Source organism: Chenopodium album, chromosome 20, assembly GCF_948465745.1.
Source record: "Chenopodium album chromosome 20, dcCheAlbu1.1, whole genome shotgun sequence".
Taxonomy (NCBI): Eukaryota; Viridiplantae; Streptophyta; class Magnoliopsida; order Caryophyllales; family Amaranthaceae; genus Chenopodium; species Chenopodium album.
In genome coordinates this window covers 6,783,839-6,797,656 of record NC_137853.1, presented here as the reverse complement: position 1 = coordinate 6,797,656, position 13,818 = coordinate 6,783,839, and the positions used below count along the sequence as shown (strand labels likewise).

Here is a 13,818-nt window from a genome sequence, read left to right as displayed (position 1 = left end):
GTGGCTGCTATTGCAAGGGGTCTTGAAAAATGGAGTAAGGCAAAATTCAACAAGCTAGAGAAGCAAATTGATGAAACCAAGCAAGCATTATAAACAGCCCAGCTTCAGAGAACTACAGGAGAGAGCATTCGGGTGTGTGCTCATCTCGAAAAAAAGCTGGATTCTTTAAATGAGAAGTTGGAGGCGTACTGGTATATTCGTAGTAGGGTGTCGGAGGTTCGAGATGGCGACAAAAATACCAAATACATCCATCACAAAGCTTCCCAAAGAAAGAAAAAGAATTTTATTGGTGGTATATATGATGAGCAGGGAGTTTGGCAGTCAGATGAGGAAAAAATTGAAGAAGTCATCTCCAAGCATTTCAGCAACCTCTTCTCTACTTCCTCTCCTTCTGATTTCGACATCAATGAAGCTCTTGAGAGTATCAGTCCTTGCATCACCCCAGAAATAAATGTTGAGCTCACGCGGCCATTCACGAAAGAGGAGATTCTAGTAGCACTGAAACAGATGCATCCTTGCAAAGCCCCGGGACCGGATGGAATGCACGCTATTTTCTATCAGCGATTCTGGCACATCATTGGTAACGAGGTGACTTCTTTTGTTAGTAGTATTTTACATGGTTTTTCTTCTTCGAAGCCTGTGAATCACACTAATATTGTGCTTATTCCCAAAGTCAATGCCCCCACTATTACTGCTGAATATCGTCCTATAGCTTTGTGTAATGTCCTCTATAAATTGGTTTCGAAGTCTATTGTTATGAGGCTTAAACATATCCTTCCGGGCATTATTTCCGAAAATCAGAGTGCTTTTGTTCCTGGACGGTTAATCACTGATAATGCTCTTATTGCTCTGGAAATTTTTCATACTATGAAAAATAGGAACAAAAGTAAAAGGGGGACGATAGCTATGAAACTTGACATGAGTAAGGCCTATGACAGGGTTGAATGGAGTTTTCTGCAAAAACTTCTCTTGACAATGGGTTTCGATGGAAGATGGGTGAATTTGGTGATGGATTGTGTTTCTTCTGTGTCTTACTCCTTTGTGATTAATGGAGGAGTAGGTGGCTCGGTGTCTCCTACTAGGGGGCTTCGGCAGGGGGACCCTCTTCCCCCCTACTTATTTATTCTGGTGACTGATGTTTTCTCTAGTATGTTACAGAAGAAGGTGCATGATAGGGCCCTCCACGGGGCTAGAGCTAGTCGCAATGGGCCGGAAATTTCTCATCTTCTTTTTGCTGATGATAGTCTTCTTTTTGCCAGAGCTAACCGACAGGAATGCAAAGTTGTAGTTGAGGTTCTCAACCAGTATGAAAAAGCATCCGGGCAGAAAATTAATTATGATAAGTCGGAGGTTTCTTTTAGCAAAGGAGTCCCTATTGAGCAAAGAGAAGGTTTGATGGAGATTTTACACATGAGAGAGGTCGACAGACATGAGAAATATTTGGGTATCCTGACTATGGTGGGTCGTTCGAAAAAAGCCATTTTTGAGGCAGTCCTTGACAGAATATGGAAGAAATTGCAGGGATGGAAGGAGAAGCTTTTATCGAGGGCGGGGAAAGAGATTCTTTTAAAATCTGTTATCCAAGCCATCCCAACTTATCTAATGGGTGTGTACAAATTCCCTAGTATGATTATTCAACGCATCCACTCGGCTATGGCTAGGTTTTGGTGGGGATCAAGTGAGGGGAAGAGGAAGATTCACTGGAAAAATTGGGAGTCTTTGTGTACTTTGAAGTGCTTAGGGGGGATGGGTTTTCGTGATTTAAGTGTCTTTAACGATGCTCTTTTGGGAAGGCAAGCTTGGCGATTAGTGAAGGCTCCTTTCTCACTCCTTGAGCGTGTACTTAAAGCCAAGTATTATCCCCATTCTGATTTTCTTGGCTCGTACCTCGGCTTGGCGGGGAGTTTTTCATGGCGTAGCATTTGGTCATCAAAGGCAATCATCAAGGAGGGAATGTTGTGGAAGGTGGGGAATGGTCATAATATCAATTTGTGGTCCGACCCTTGGATTGCGGATGCTAATGGACGCTACATCATGAGTGAGGAATCTACTGCTTTCTCACGTGTGAGCGATATTATTGACCCGGTGAGTAAGGAATGGAATCTGGATATCCTTGATGAGCATTTCTTGGAAAGGGATAAACAATGTATTTTGGCTATTCCTTTGAGCGAAAGAGATCAAGAAGACGAGATTATTTGGGCTTTTTCTAAGACGGAGGAGTACACTGTGAAGACGGCATACCTGCTGGGAAAGGGGTGTGATTTGGACAATTTCCACCAAGCTTGGTTGGAAATTTGGAAGGCGAATGTTACCCCAAAGGTGCGACATTTTTTCTGGCGTCTCTGCACCAACACTCTCCCTGTAAAGAACCTGCTTTTTTTCCGCCACCTCACGCCTGATGCCAACTGTCCCTGGTGCTCTAATGAATCTGAAAGTGTGTAGCATGCCTTAGTGGAGTGCACTAGAGTTCAAGGGCTGTGGGAGGATTGTCGCTGCTCCGAAATGGCGAATTGGAGTGGTTTTGACTCCTTTTGTGATCTGGTGGTAAGCTGGAAGAAGTTGGATCCTAAAACCATACAAAGAGGTATGTTCCTTGCCTGGTGCATTTGGGGGGATAGAAACTTGAAAGTGTTCCAAAATAAGTATACTCCCAATGCTATTATTATTGAGCGTGTTAACAGATATGTTGAGGAGCAAGGTACCTATGCTGTACGAATTTATGGGGCTGTGGGTATTCGTCCTGCTCCTAGCTCTGACAAATGGTGTGCTCCACCTGCTAACACTGTCAAGATTAATGCTGATGCTTGCCTCGCAGACGAGGGTTGGGTTGGTCTGGGTGTGGTTGCAAGGGATGCTGAGGGAAAGGTTTTTGTTGCTGCTACAAGAAGAAGCCGTGCCTACTGGACTCCCGAAACAGCAGAAGCCAAAGCTATGTTATTTGCTTTGAAGATTGGCAGGTTGTATGGTTTCACTGAGGTCATTTTCGAATCTGATTGCAAGTCTATGGTCGAAAAGATCTCAAGGAGCTCAGCTTCTTTGGAGATGGATGGGGTGTTAGGAGATATCCTTGCTCTTAGCTCGAATTTTGCATCTGTGGCTTGGTCTCATGTGAAGAGAAATGGAAATTGCGTTGCCCATAATTTAACTAAGATGATTTCGTATGGCAATGAACAATTGTGGGAAAATCATGTTCCTTCTTGTATTTCTCCTTATGTTCTTATGGACTCTTTGTCCCTTGATTGATTAATGGAGAATACGTGTTTTCAAAAAAAAAAAAAAAAAAAAAAAGTGAAATGATTATTATTATCCGGCTTGGCCTCGTTAAGGAGGAATTACATTATACTTCTTGTAGAGTATGAATAGAGAAATTACTATAAACTTCGTATAGAGTATAAATTAAAAGCTTATAAATTGAAGATATAGCGGCTAACAGGTGATGTAAAGCAACTATTTCAAGCTTTCAATAAGATTCAATCACGATCAACATGCATGTTTATAAGGAAGCAAATATAAATAGGATACTGTTCTTTTGAGTTGTATTGTTGTGGTGTGCTCTACTTTACTGAGTATAAATAAGTTGTGCTCTGCTGAAATCGATCTGCTCTACTTTGCTTGCTCAAAAGATCAAAAGAATAGGGCCTAAATGTCTTCTCTAGGTCATATGATGAAAAGCTACTAATTACTCCCTAATAAATAAACCTTTTTATCGATAGAAATTTTTTTTACCAAGTATTTTCTTTAGGCTAGGTCACAATGTTGAAGAAAAATGTCTTTACAATTCGCATTGCAACTTGCAAGTTAAGGAAAAATAATATAGCCATGTCACCATGTGATATCTTGTTTGATTTGTCTTGATTTATACTTTCATATTACAAAATCGAAGTTTTTACTTATTAAAAAATGTTGCAATCGAAATAACATATTGACAAGTGTAAAATAAGAAGTATTGTAAGTAATAAGAAGCAAAGAAAGTACCTAGCTAGTTCTATAGTTTCAAGGAATAGGAAGAATTGAGGTAAAAATGTACTAATCCATATTAATTTTATCATTTAATTTTAACAGTGATAGTTGATTCTACCTTAATTATAAAAAGTAACATTTTTGCAATTAAACTAACTTCTTACGTTCATTATTACTCCCTAGTCCCTAGTCTCTATGTAGCTAGCCTAAACTTAACACATTTGTAACCTTACTAACCTACATTCCCACTAGCTATTTCATGTGGTTAAATGGCAAAATTTAATTGCGTAATTCATTTTTTTTTTTTAAAAAAAAACCATTACTTTATTCGAACTTGTACCACTTGAAGGTTTAAAAGTAGCAAGAAAGGGATTGGTCAAGTATAGTCTACTTGCTAATTAAGTGGCAGTGATAGCTACATAGGCTACTACATTTTCTCGGGGAAGATCAAATATTCAATTGCATGATATGCCACATTTACGAAATTAACACGACTCAATTTTTTTTTTTTTTTTTTTTGGGTGTCAAATTTGACTCAATCCAAATGCAGTTATACCTTATATTCGGCCGTTCTTTTAGTACTGCAAATCACTGCAATATACGTAGTATAAAAAAAATATAACATGTATAAATAAATATATTTTAAGGATCCATATATTAGACCGAGAGATAAAAATGACCCATGTGATGATGAAATTGAGAAATAGAAAGAATACGAAGTATACAAGGAAACGTTTTAAATTCACGATTGAATTGTAATATATATACTACTGATATGACTTTTATATAAACATGATATAGGTTGGATTTAAACTTAATTTGTATGGTTTAGCTGACTACAAATAACAAAATTAAGTATTTTTGAGGTATAATTATGTATTGCATTTTCGCTTAATAGTAATATATACGAAGTATATATATATATACACATACACACACATATATATATACATACACACATATACAATATGTATGTATATACATATATGTATGTATATACACACACACACACACACACACACATATATAGGGAAGGGATTCGGTGAGAATATGTTCATATGTGAGAATTCATACTTATATGAGAACTAATTTAAAATTTAGAACATATGAGTATAACTTTAGAACATGTGAGTAAACATTTAGAACATGCGAGTTAAAATTTTGAACATGGAACTCAAACTAAAATTCTGAATGTATGAGTAAAAATTTAGAACATGTGAGTAAAAATTTAGAACATGTGAGTTAAAATTTAGAACATGTGACTCAAACTAAAATTCTGAACATATGAGTTATAATTTAGAACATTTGTGTGAATAAAATGTTTAGAACATCTGATTTAAGAATTAGGATAAGTGATTAAAAATTTATAAAATTTGCTTTATGAAATTTCAAACATATGAGTAAAATTTAGAACATTTGATTTAAGATTATGAACATGTGAATAAAAATTTAGAACAAACTGATATAGAATATAAAAAGTGTGAGTAAAGAATTTAGATCATACGTGTAAAAAAATAGAACATACGCTTTACAATCTGGAACATGTAATTAAAAATCTTAGAACACACGTTTTAAAATTTAGAACATATAAGTTAAAATTTTGGAACAAGTTATTTAAAATTTATGACATCAAATTAAACTTAACTAATTTATGGTTTTGAACATGTGAGTACTAAATTAGAACATTTGATTTAATTTAGAACACCTAAGGAAAAGTTTAGAACATCAGATATAAAATTTAGAACATGCGAATAAAAATTTAGAACACAAATAGTGTTCTCACATAAGAAAAATTCTCACGAGAGCCTTAAAACGAGAAGGATGAGAAGGATTTTATGTGCATAAAATTTTCACTGAATTTGCTTATTTTTTAAATAAAATGTGCAAAAAAAAATTTGACCGAAATTGAATGTGCATATTTTTTGCACATAATGTGCATCAGTTCTCATTTTTCCAGAAATTGCAAAAAAAAAGTATCAGGTGAAAAATCAAATATGCATGTTTAGTAGAAAATACAAGTATTGAAGTATATGCACATTTAGTTCAAAATAATTGCATATTTCATCCTTCTCATTATAAGATCCTTCTCATTATAATTAACACAATCAAACTGTTTAAATTACATAGAGAATAGAGATTACTATGATTAAAGACTTAGGGCATGTTCTCATTGACTGAACTCAGCTGAACTGAACTGAACTGAATATTTTATAAGAGAAGGAAATTAGGAGCTGAATTGAAATGAACTGAACTGAACTGAATTTCAACGTAAGAGAACAGGCCCTTAATCTTGCATAAAAGTAATAAAAATCGGGCAGTTTTTTTTTAAAGGGTGATTTTTTAGACCTCATAAAAAAATAAAAAACTTCATATTGATTAATACTACGTATAAGTAATGATTAATACTTGATTACTTAAAGTATAAACAGATAAATAGAATTGGGTAGGGGTATCTTAAATAGCAATCTGCAAAAGAGGAGTAAGATGACAGAGGGTTTCTTTTTTGATCAAAAGATGACAGAAGCTTTACTAGAAAAGAAAACAATACAGTGCTTTTGGTCGTTATTCTAAGCGATTTGCAACCCAATTTGAAGGTGGAATATCCAAATTTAGAAAGCTTAAAATTCCTCTCCTATTTCAACCTAAATCAAAATATCATTTTCTCACCTCACAACAAATAATACAAAAAAAGAATAAAACATCATTTTCGCTGACTACATTCATCCTCTCTCTCTCTCTCTTTTTAAATTTTTTTTTTTATATGTACACAAACATAAACTATGTTGTAAAAAGTAAATTAGACTAAGAAAGCAAGAAGTTATTTTTGAAAACAATTTTGCTGTGACAATACTTGCTCGTCAAATTGATGATAAGTTTTAAAGGCCTTATTTAAGAAAGTTGGCGAAATATATAATCTCATCTTTACTCGATTTTTATTAACATGACTATGGTCAAATTACCTAAATATGAAATATTGCTGCATCAATATTCCATATATTACAGATATATTAGGTACATACATAAAATTGTATTAAGGTTTTTTTTTTTTAATTATTTTTTTTATTTTTTTATTAAATCCAAATTGATTAGTTCTAAACATTATTTTGATAGTTAGAGCATGACCCTTGCCCCCTTGGTGAAGGCACATTGACAATAGTTGGTCAACTGAACCCAATTAATTGTAAAAATTTGGGAAAATTTACTCTTTGCTTATAAGAGTATAAATGTTAACAAATTTCTTATCAATTCAACTACTTGATTATTACCTCTAATAAACCCTCACATAATTAATTATTTGAATCCACTATTGAGGTGCATATGCTGGTAAAAAGTTGCCATGCATGGTGACTGATGAGTTTACATTCACTAGTCTACAGTAAAATAAATTAATACTCCGTAATACAAGTATAGTATATGAGTGAGTGGAGTATAAGGAAATCATGCTAATAGAATTAAGTTTTTTCTCAACTATATTTGAATTGTTATACTCTAGAGTCTAGACACATATTGTACAATTATTATGTCCATTCTTTCTTTATCTTCTTAATTTTTTATGTGGTCAAACTTTAATTTAAGGTTAACATTTTTAATATTAACATACCAAGTATATCAATAGTGTTAAAACATAACTTTTATACAACGAATTGAAAATCATATGAGTCTCCCAATGCAAGTTGATTAAGAAAAAAATCTTTACAAAGTTAAGACTAATTATCAAATGATTTTTGGATAAAACCTCAGTTGTTGATCTTATGAACTAGACTCTCTCTTAATATGATGATCCCGGCCAATATTTAACAAATTAAGTAGTACTATATGAATAGAAAACTATATGCACAATTAAAATAGAAAGATTGAACAGGGGTAGCTTCTCAAGTAGGGGAAGAAGGACAATTATAATATGCTTTCTCTTGGATTGTACAAGGACTTTGGTTGTTTAAAGAGCCCTCAGCTTTGAATCTTGTTGAGCAATATAGATAATGAATCTATTCTGATTCTAATGCTTCACCTTATATGGATGAGGTACTGGTTAAATAGACACTCTATTAGCTTTAACCACCTAAAAGCTCGGCCCCTAAAATCAATAATGAATGAGGTTGTATATAGGATTTGAATTGGTGACCTTAAGGCCATAAGTAAGAACAAAATGCAGAACCAACTACACCACTAAGCTTATTTACTCTGTAGTTATGTACTTTTAAATTGAAAATTATATATATAGTACATATTTCTACTCATATGTTTTGAATCAAGTACTAATCTATACTTATCTATACTTTAGTATTTAAAAACTCAAACCAAAAAGACATGTGTCCTCATCCTATTACATTTCTCCATCTTCTTTTCCAAGCCAATGTGCCACATGTCATCTTATATGTTTAATTTCTTTTTTTATTACAATATCTTTCTTCACTCATTCATTAAACCTTTCATCTTCATCTCCCCTCTTCAATTCAACCTTTTCCTTTTCTTATTTAATTTTAGTTCCCATCACCTTCTTTTTTACAAAGCTTCATTGTGAATCAAAGTCTAAAAAGATAAATTTCTTTAATCATGGTTTTTGTTACACATTACACCCATACTAATTTATTGATATTTCCTCACTCATCTCTCAATACAATTATCTATGAACAACCCGTGCATTGCACGGGACAGAAGCGTTCCTAAAACAGAATATGTACCATGTGTCACCCTTTTAAGCTCTATACACGTGCCAAGTCATCAATATATGCCATGTGTCATGTATTAAAACACTATAAATATGTCATGTTACCTCCACAGTACAACAAGATCAGAATTACATTTGACATTTAAAAAATGCTTACAACATGACTTGAACTTGAGACCAATAAGTACTACGATACAAGTCTTACCACCTTAGCTAACCATATATTGTGTTAATTTATCCAACACAATTATAGTTAACTTGGATAAGATGATTAGCCCTTAATTGTACCATTTGTTACATATCATAGGATAATATAACAACTTATATTAAATTTTGTTACAAATATTGAATATGATTCTCCTAATACAAATCTTTATTCAAAATATTACATTTTGAAGATAATTATCAATACATTAAGCAAAAATAATCAAACGTTAATTATAAACTAGCAACTTGGGGCATCGCCCGAGCCACACACTAGTTTGAAAATTATTTGAATGTATTGAGTGAGTTTAAGTTAATTGGTTAAAGTCTTGGGGATGATATTCATCAATTCAAGACATATAATTAAAATTCGTCTAAATCAATATCCTTCATTCATAACTACTATAAAATGACGCGTGCATGGTTGATAGTAATATACTCATATTATGAAGTATATCTTATTATGTAACTTGTTTAATAGCTCTATTATGTTAAATCAAAAATCACAATGACTAAACGAAGCTACGCAAATGTATAATAGGTTATTGTCAAAAAAAAAAAAAAAAAAAAAAAAAAGGTATATATAAAAGGTTGTTGAAGGAACAAAATGCGAGTACTTTACTTTTGATATTCTTTTGAATGAATAATGAAGATGTCTAAAGTTTTCTAACCAATTATCATTGGCCTTGGGGTAATCCGACAGCAGTACTAGTCAATTAGACCTTTTCATGGCTTAGTTGAAAATCTTAAGGAAGTTGCTCTGAAAAACATAAAAGTGGTCATTTGGCAAATGGATTTACTTTTTAGTTTAATTGAATTCAAATATTTTCAGCTTAAATCAATTTCAATGAAAAGGATCTTGCTACCGAATATCTCCAGGGTGGTAGATAAGCATTATTGTTCATAATAGATTTTACAGCAGTATTAGTCAAAGTAATCATGTATTGAAAAAAAAAAAAAAAAATTACAAAGTACCATCATTTCAGAATAATTGAAGATTACGACATTTTATAATAATCATGTAGAAATTTTTTTTTGGTGAAGAATCATGTAGAAATTTTAACTATAGCTTACTACTGTAATACATACTGACGAGCTGTGCCCAGTTAATTCTCCAGATAATTTTTTTATCTAGGGATATAATCGTCTTTTCAAGTATCTGTGGAGGGGTACATGTGTCTTTTCATGTACTAGTTGATGGGGACATGTGTAATTTCCTCACCAAACAGTAATAGCAAGTTGCAAACAGTAAATGGATACCCCACCAAAAATACTGAACAAATGATCACGTTTTTTCAATATATTTACAGAAATGCCACAAGATTAACAAAATTTCGTTTGTGTGACAGATAAAGTTCAGAGATCCTTACGAGTACACAAAAATTACAAAGATTATGACTAATTAGAATTGTCAAACGTGCCCCAAAAAAAGTCCAACAAACAAACAATCACAATATTACTTCGATCATTCTGTCGTAAGAAAACAAGGCGGCTGGTACATTTGATTTGATTAGTATAGCTTAATGCAAAATTAAAGCAATATAGTACCATATATTACCAAATAATTCAATAATAAACAATACAATTATGACCCCATATATTAAATAATAAACTTAATCCATCACCGCCTCTTTCAGTCTTTCTAGATCTCTCTTAAAACTCTGACCTAATCTTTATCTGTCCATTAGTTAAATACAGAGTGTTTTAGGCTGAGATGCCTGAGAACGATGATTTTTCAATTGCAATGATAAGTAGTTGTTTACTATGTAAAACCAAACAATACAATTATGACCCCCAATATACACATATATTATGTGTATATTTGTACATGTAAAGGATGTCTTAGATAATTTAATAAGTATTAGGTGCCGAAATATTACCTACATAGTATTATTCTCTAAAAAAAATATAAGGGTATCGAAAATTTAAGAAAGACAAGAAAAGAAAAAGTCGTAATTGCACACCTCTTTTGCTAAACCTTCCTTGCACCATAGTTCAAATTGAAACTTCATTCCAAAACCAATTACTTTGTAACAACTATGAGTAAATGAACTCTCTAGACTTGGCCATTGTCTTCTCTCCTTTTATCGAATCATTTAATGCAGTGCTCTCTTCATTTTGTAACAATTGACATATTCCAACTGACACAAAGTTTAAGAAAAAAGTTGAATGAGTTGATTTAATTAATTGTTTGCTTTATAATGTTAAGTAAGTGAGATAGTTTATAATCCACATAAAGCATGAATGTGAAAGAATAGAGAAAACGTGGAGATTTTTAAATGTGTCAATTATCAAGTTATAGTAACGGGCGAAAATGAAAACTATGCCGATTTATCAATGCACATAGCGAATGGGTACATTTTACACGTACAAGAGTACACATATATGGAGTCCCAACTCCCAACAGTCACAAACATAAGCAAGAGTAAATACTTTAGACAAGCAATTATATTTATTAATGAAATCACTATTTATGTACAAATTGGTCAGAATTACAACAAAAGGGTAACAAATTTTGGTAAAAGAGGAAGGATCAAATGCTTCTGCAGCAGGTAGTTGTAAGTGACCTAAGCTAAGTGGGCACCCTCCCCTAGTTAAAAGGAGCACAAAAAAATCAGCAGTCAAACAACAAATTAAGTATCCCTGATAAAATTTACTGCTGTTTCAGTTTTTCTTCCCACTTCTATTTTTTTTTTTCAATAATAACACATTTTTATATTATATGATCCCCAACAAACTTGTTCAGAAAAAATTAAGCTAGTCTACCCACTTTTCTGTAACATTATTTAAAGCCCCTTTCTCTGTTTTTGTTACACCTTTCATTTTGGGGACTTTAATATTTGGTCAATTCATCAATTGTCCCAACCTAAAACTACCCAAATTTTTTGGGTCTTTTTTGTTTTAATTTTAATAAAAAAAAAAACCATTTTTTATATATTAAAAAAAATGGGTTTTTGCTAACTAGCTTAAAATTTTCTGTGCTTGAGCAGCAATATCAATAACCACAGTACTGAAAGTGATGAGTAGCTCCAAAATTGTTCAGGAACCGTCCCCCTCCTCTACCTAATATTCCTTCTTCGTCTTCTTCTTGCAAATTATCAACCTGTCAAATTACCAAAATATAAAAAAAATATGTTATTAATCACATTACATAAGGTTCTCAATTGTCAATTTGTCATGCTAAATATGGTAAATATTCGGTTGAGGAAAACATTGCATAAAGATGCAAGAACTTTTTAAGCTATATATGTTGACAAAGACTTGGCGTGGTAGCTTACTTTGCATCTAGTACTACATACGAGTACTCGTTCTATGATTGTTTGCAACTACGCGAGTTGTGTTAATTGCCTAACAGTTACGGTCTCTTCTTCAATAACTTAAAGGTAATTGACTCCGATTGGTAAATTTGTTTGGTGGTAGTTGACTTACTCATAGGACAAATTAATAAACTTTCTACTCCGTATCTCATAACATTATGGGTTCCGAGTGTCCGACTAGGCCGTGAAATTAGATTCTCGAATTTTGAGGCATTTTCTCTAGGAAAAATAGTGTTATTACTGCTTATGAAAAGTGTATTGACTGAAAGGGACAGGGCTAGAACATATGTAACCAACTTTGAAATAACAGGTTATATTGTCGTAGTACAATACCACAATCCATCCATCACACTCATGTAAAGCATATAGATATGCCATGGAGTGTGTTATCAAAGATTAAATCGAAACAGAACTACATAATACATCATTGTTCTTTATAACCTTTACGCACGAAGACGAATATAACAGCATAAAAATCCTACAGTCACATAGATGCATTCATTTGACTGATACCTAATCAATTAATCATACAAATTTCAGTTTTCATCAAATTGGCATCAATAAAGATAAAGATGGAACATGCAAAAAGAAATCACACATATAATAGTAGCTATCGAATTCCTTTCATATTCCATGTACAATTATTTTCATTTATATTCTTGTAATCATCATTTTTCATTCAAATTATCCAAACCCAATAATTGAATGCATGAAGAAAAATTATTAATCATAATCCTAAAAAAATTACTTAGAAGAATTTAATTAAGAAAAGCAAAAGAAAAACTAATTAAATTACCCAAAGATCATCATCATCTTCATAACGATTAAAACAGGTTGGTTTTGGAATCTCTCCAGTCTCATCGTTGCGTGCGAATCTGCCACGTACTCTTGGTCTATTGTCGGCTAGCGTTTTTCGGCATGCATACTGCCACCCCAACAAAATTAATTACTAATTTTACACTTATAATTCAACAAAAATAGTAATAATTTGTTAATAATAGAATAATGCAAACATTAATCTATAATCATGTCATCCTCTTGTTTAGGTGAATCACGTAACATAAACTAGTAACGTGACAGCTAAATTCCGATACATAAAATAACGATTCCGTAAAAGGGTATGTACCTACCTTGATAGTCTTGTTGAAGTTGCGTTGAGTACGTTTAGCTCTGTACCTATCAATCCTTTCTTTTCTTTCTTCCGCACTATATTTTCCTACTTTGAAATTTGATTCTTCCGTCGTATTTCCTTCTCCTGATAATGGACTTGCTGTTGATGAACATACTCTTCCTCCCACCTTTAAGAAATAAAAAATAATAATACATTTTTAATAATGATAATTCTAATTTTCTAGAGATATAAGATATCGAAAAATATATGTGTGAAAAAAAAGGCTTAACTGGTAAATCTCCAGTGCTACAAACCCGTCTCATTTGACCATTTTCGAGTTCCGGCGCAAAATTTTGAACCTCCAATAGAGTACTAAACTTGGGTTGAAACCAAAAACTTGGTTTCCCATCAAAAGAGTTACTACTGTAACTTCTTTGCATGAATTTCAGCATAGTTTCATTACTACTTTCATTAGTATTAGAATTATTATTATTATTATTAAGAAAATAAGAGTTGTAACTATTTGGTGGGTAGTCAAAACCCACTTGAAAATCCTC

At 32.7% G+C, this 13,818-nt stretch overlaps 2 protein-coding genes across 3 annotated transcripts; one reads left to right on the top strand and one right to left on the bottom strand.

Moving 5' to 3' along the window:
- The first annotated feature begins 2,502 nt into the window (after positions 1-2,502).
- Positions 2,503-3,243, top strand: LOC145596695 (uncharacterized). The gene has a single exon (XM_081652910.1). It carries the CDS (start codon positions 2,503-2,505, stop codon positions 3,241-3,243), a length of 741 nt encoding a protein of 246 aa, XP_081509036.1.
- Positions 3,244-11,343: 8,100 nt separating this feature from the next.
- Positions 11,344-13,772, bottom strand: LOC145599437 (two-component response regulator-like APRR1). 2 transcript variants are annotated; one of them, XM_081655818.1, is made up of 4 exons: positions 13,576-13,772; positions 13,281-13,448; positions 12,947-13,075; positions 11,344-11,936 (listed from the first exon to the last, which is right to left on the bottom strand). In XM_081655818.1, the coding sequence occupies exons 1-4, from the start codon at positions 13,711-13,713 to the stop codon at positions 11,829-11,831; spliced, it is 543 nt and encodes a 180-aa protein (XP_081511944.1). In that variant the 5' UTR covers positions 13,714-13,772; the 3' UTR covers positions 11,344-11,828. The 2 variants fall into 2 exon arrangements, with proteins under 2 accessions (XP_081511944.1, XP_081511943.1); XM_081655817.1 differs by having other exon boundaries at positions 13,552-13,767.
- Positions 13,773-13,818: the final 46 nt, after the last annotated feature.

Bases quoted from the DNA above. Each gene is read 5' to 3' on its own strand.
- LOC145596695 (XM_081652910.1), top strand. From the start codon at position 2,503: ATGGCGAATTGGAGTGGTTTTGACTCCTTTTGTGATCTGGTGGTAAGC.
- LOC145599437 (XM_081655817.1), bottom strand. From the start codon at position 13,713: ATGCTGAAATTCATGCAAAGAAGTTACAGTAGTAACTCTTTTGATGGG. The intron at 13,076-13,280 runs GTAGGTACATAC...TTGGGGTGGCAG, and splicing joins ACTTCAACAAGACTATCAAG to TATGCATGCCGAAAAACGCT. The intron at 11,937-12,946 runs GTAATTTAATTA...GTAATTTGACAG, and splicing joins AAGATGATGATGATCTTTGG to GTTGATAATTTGCAAGAAGA.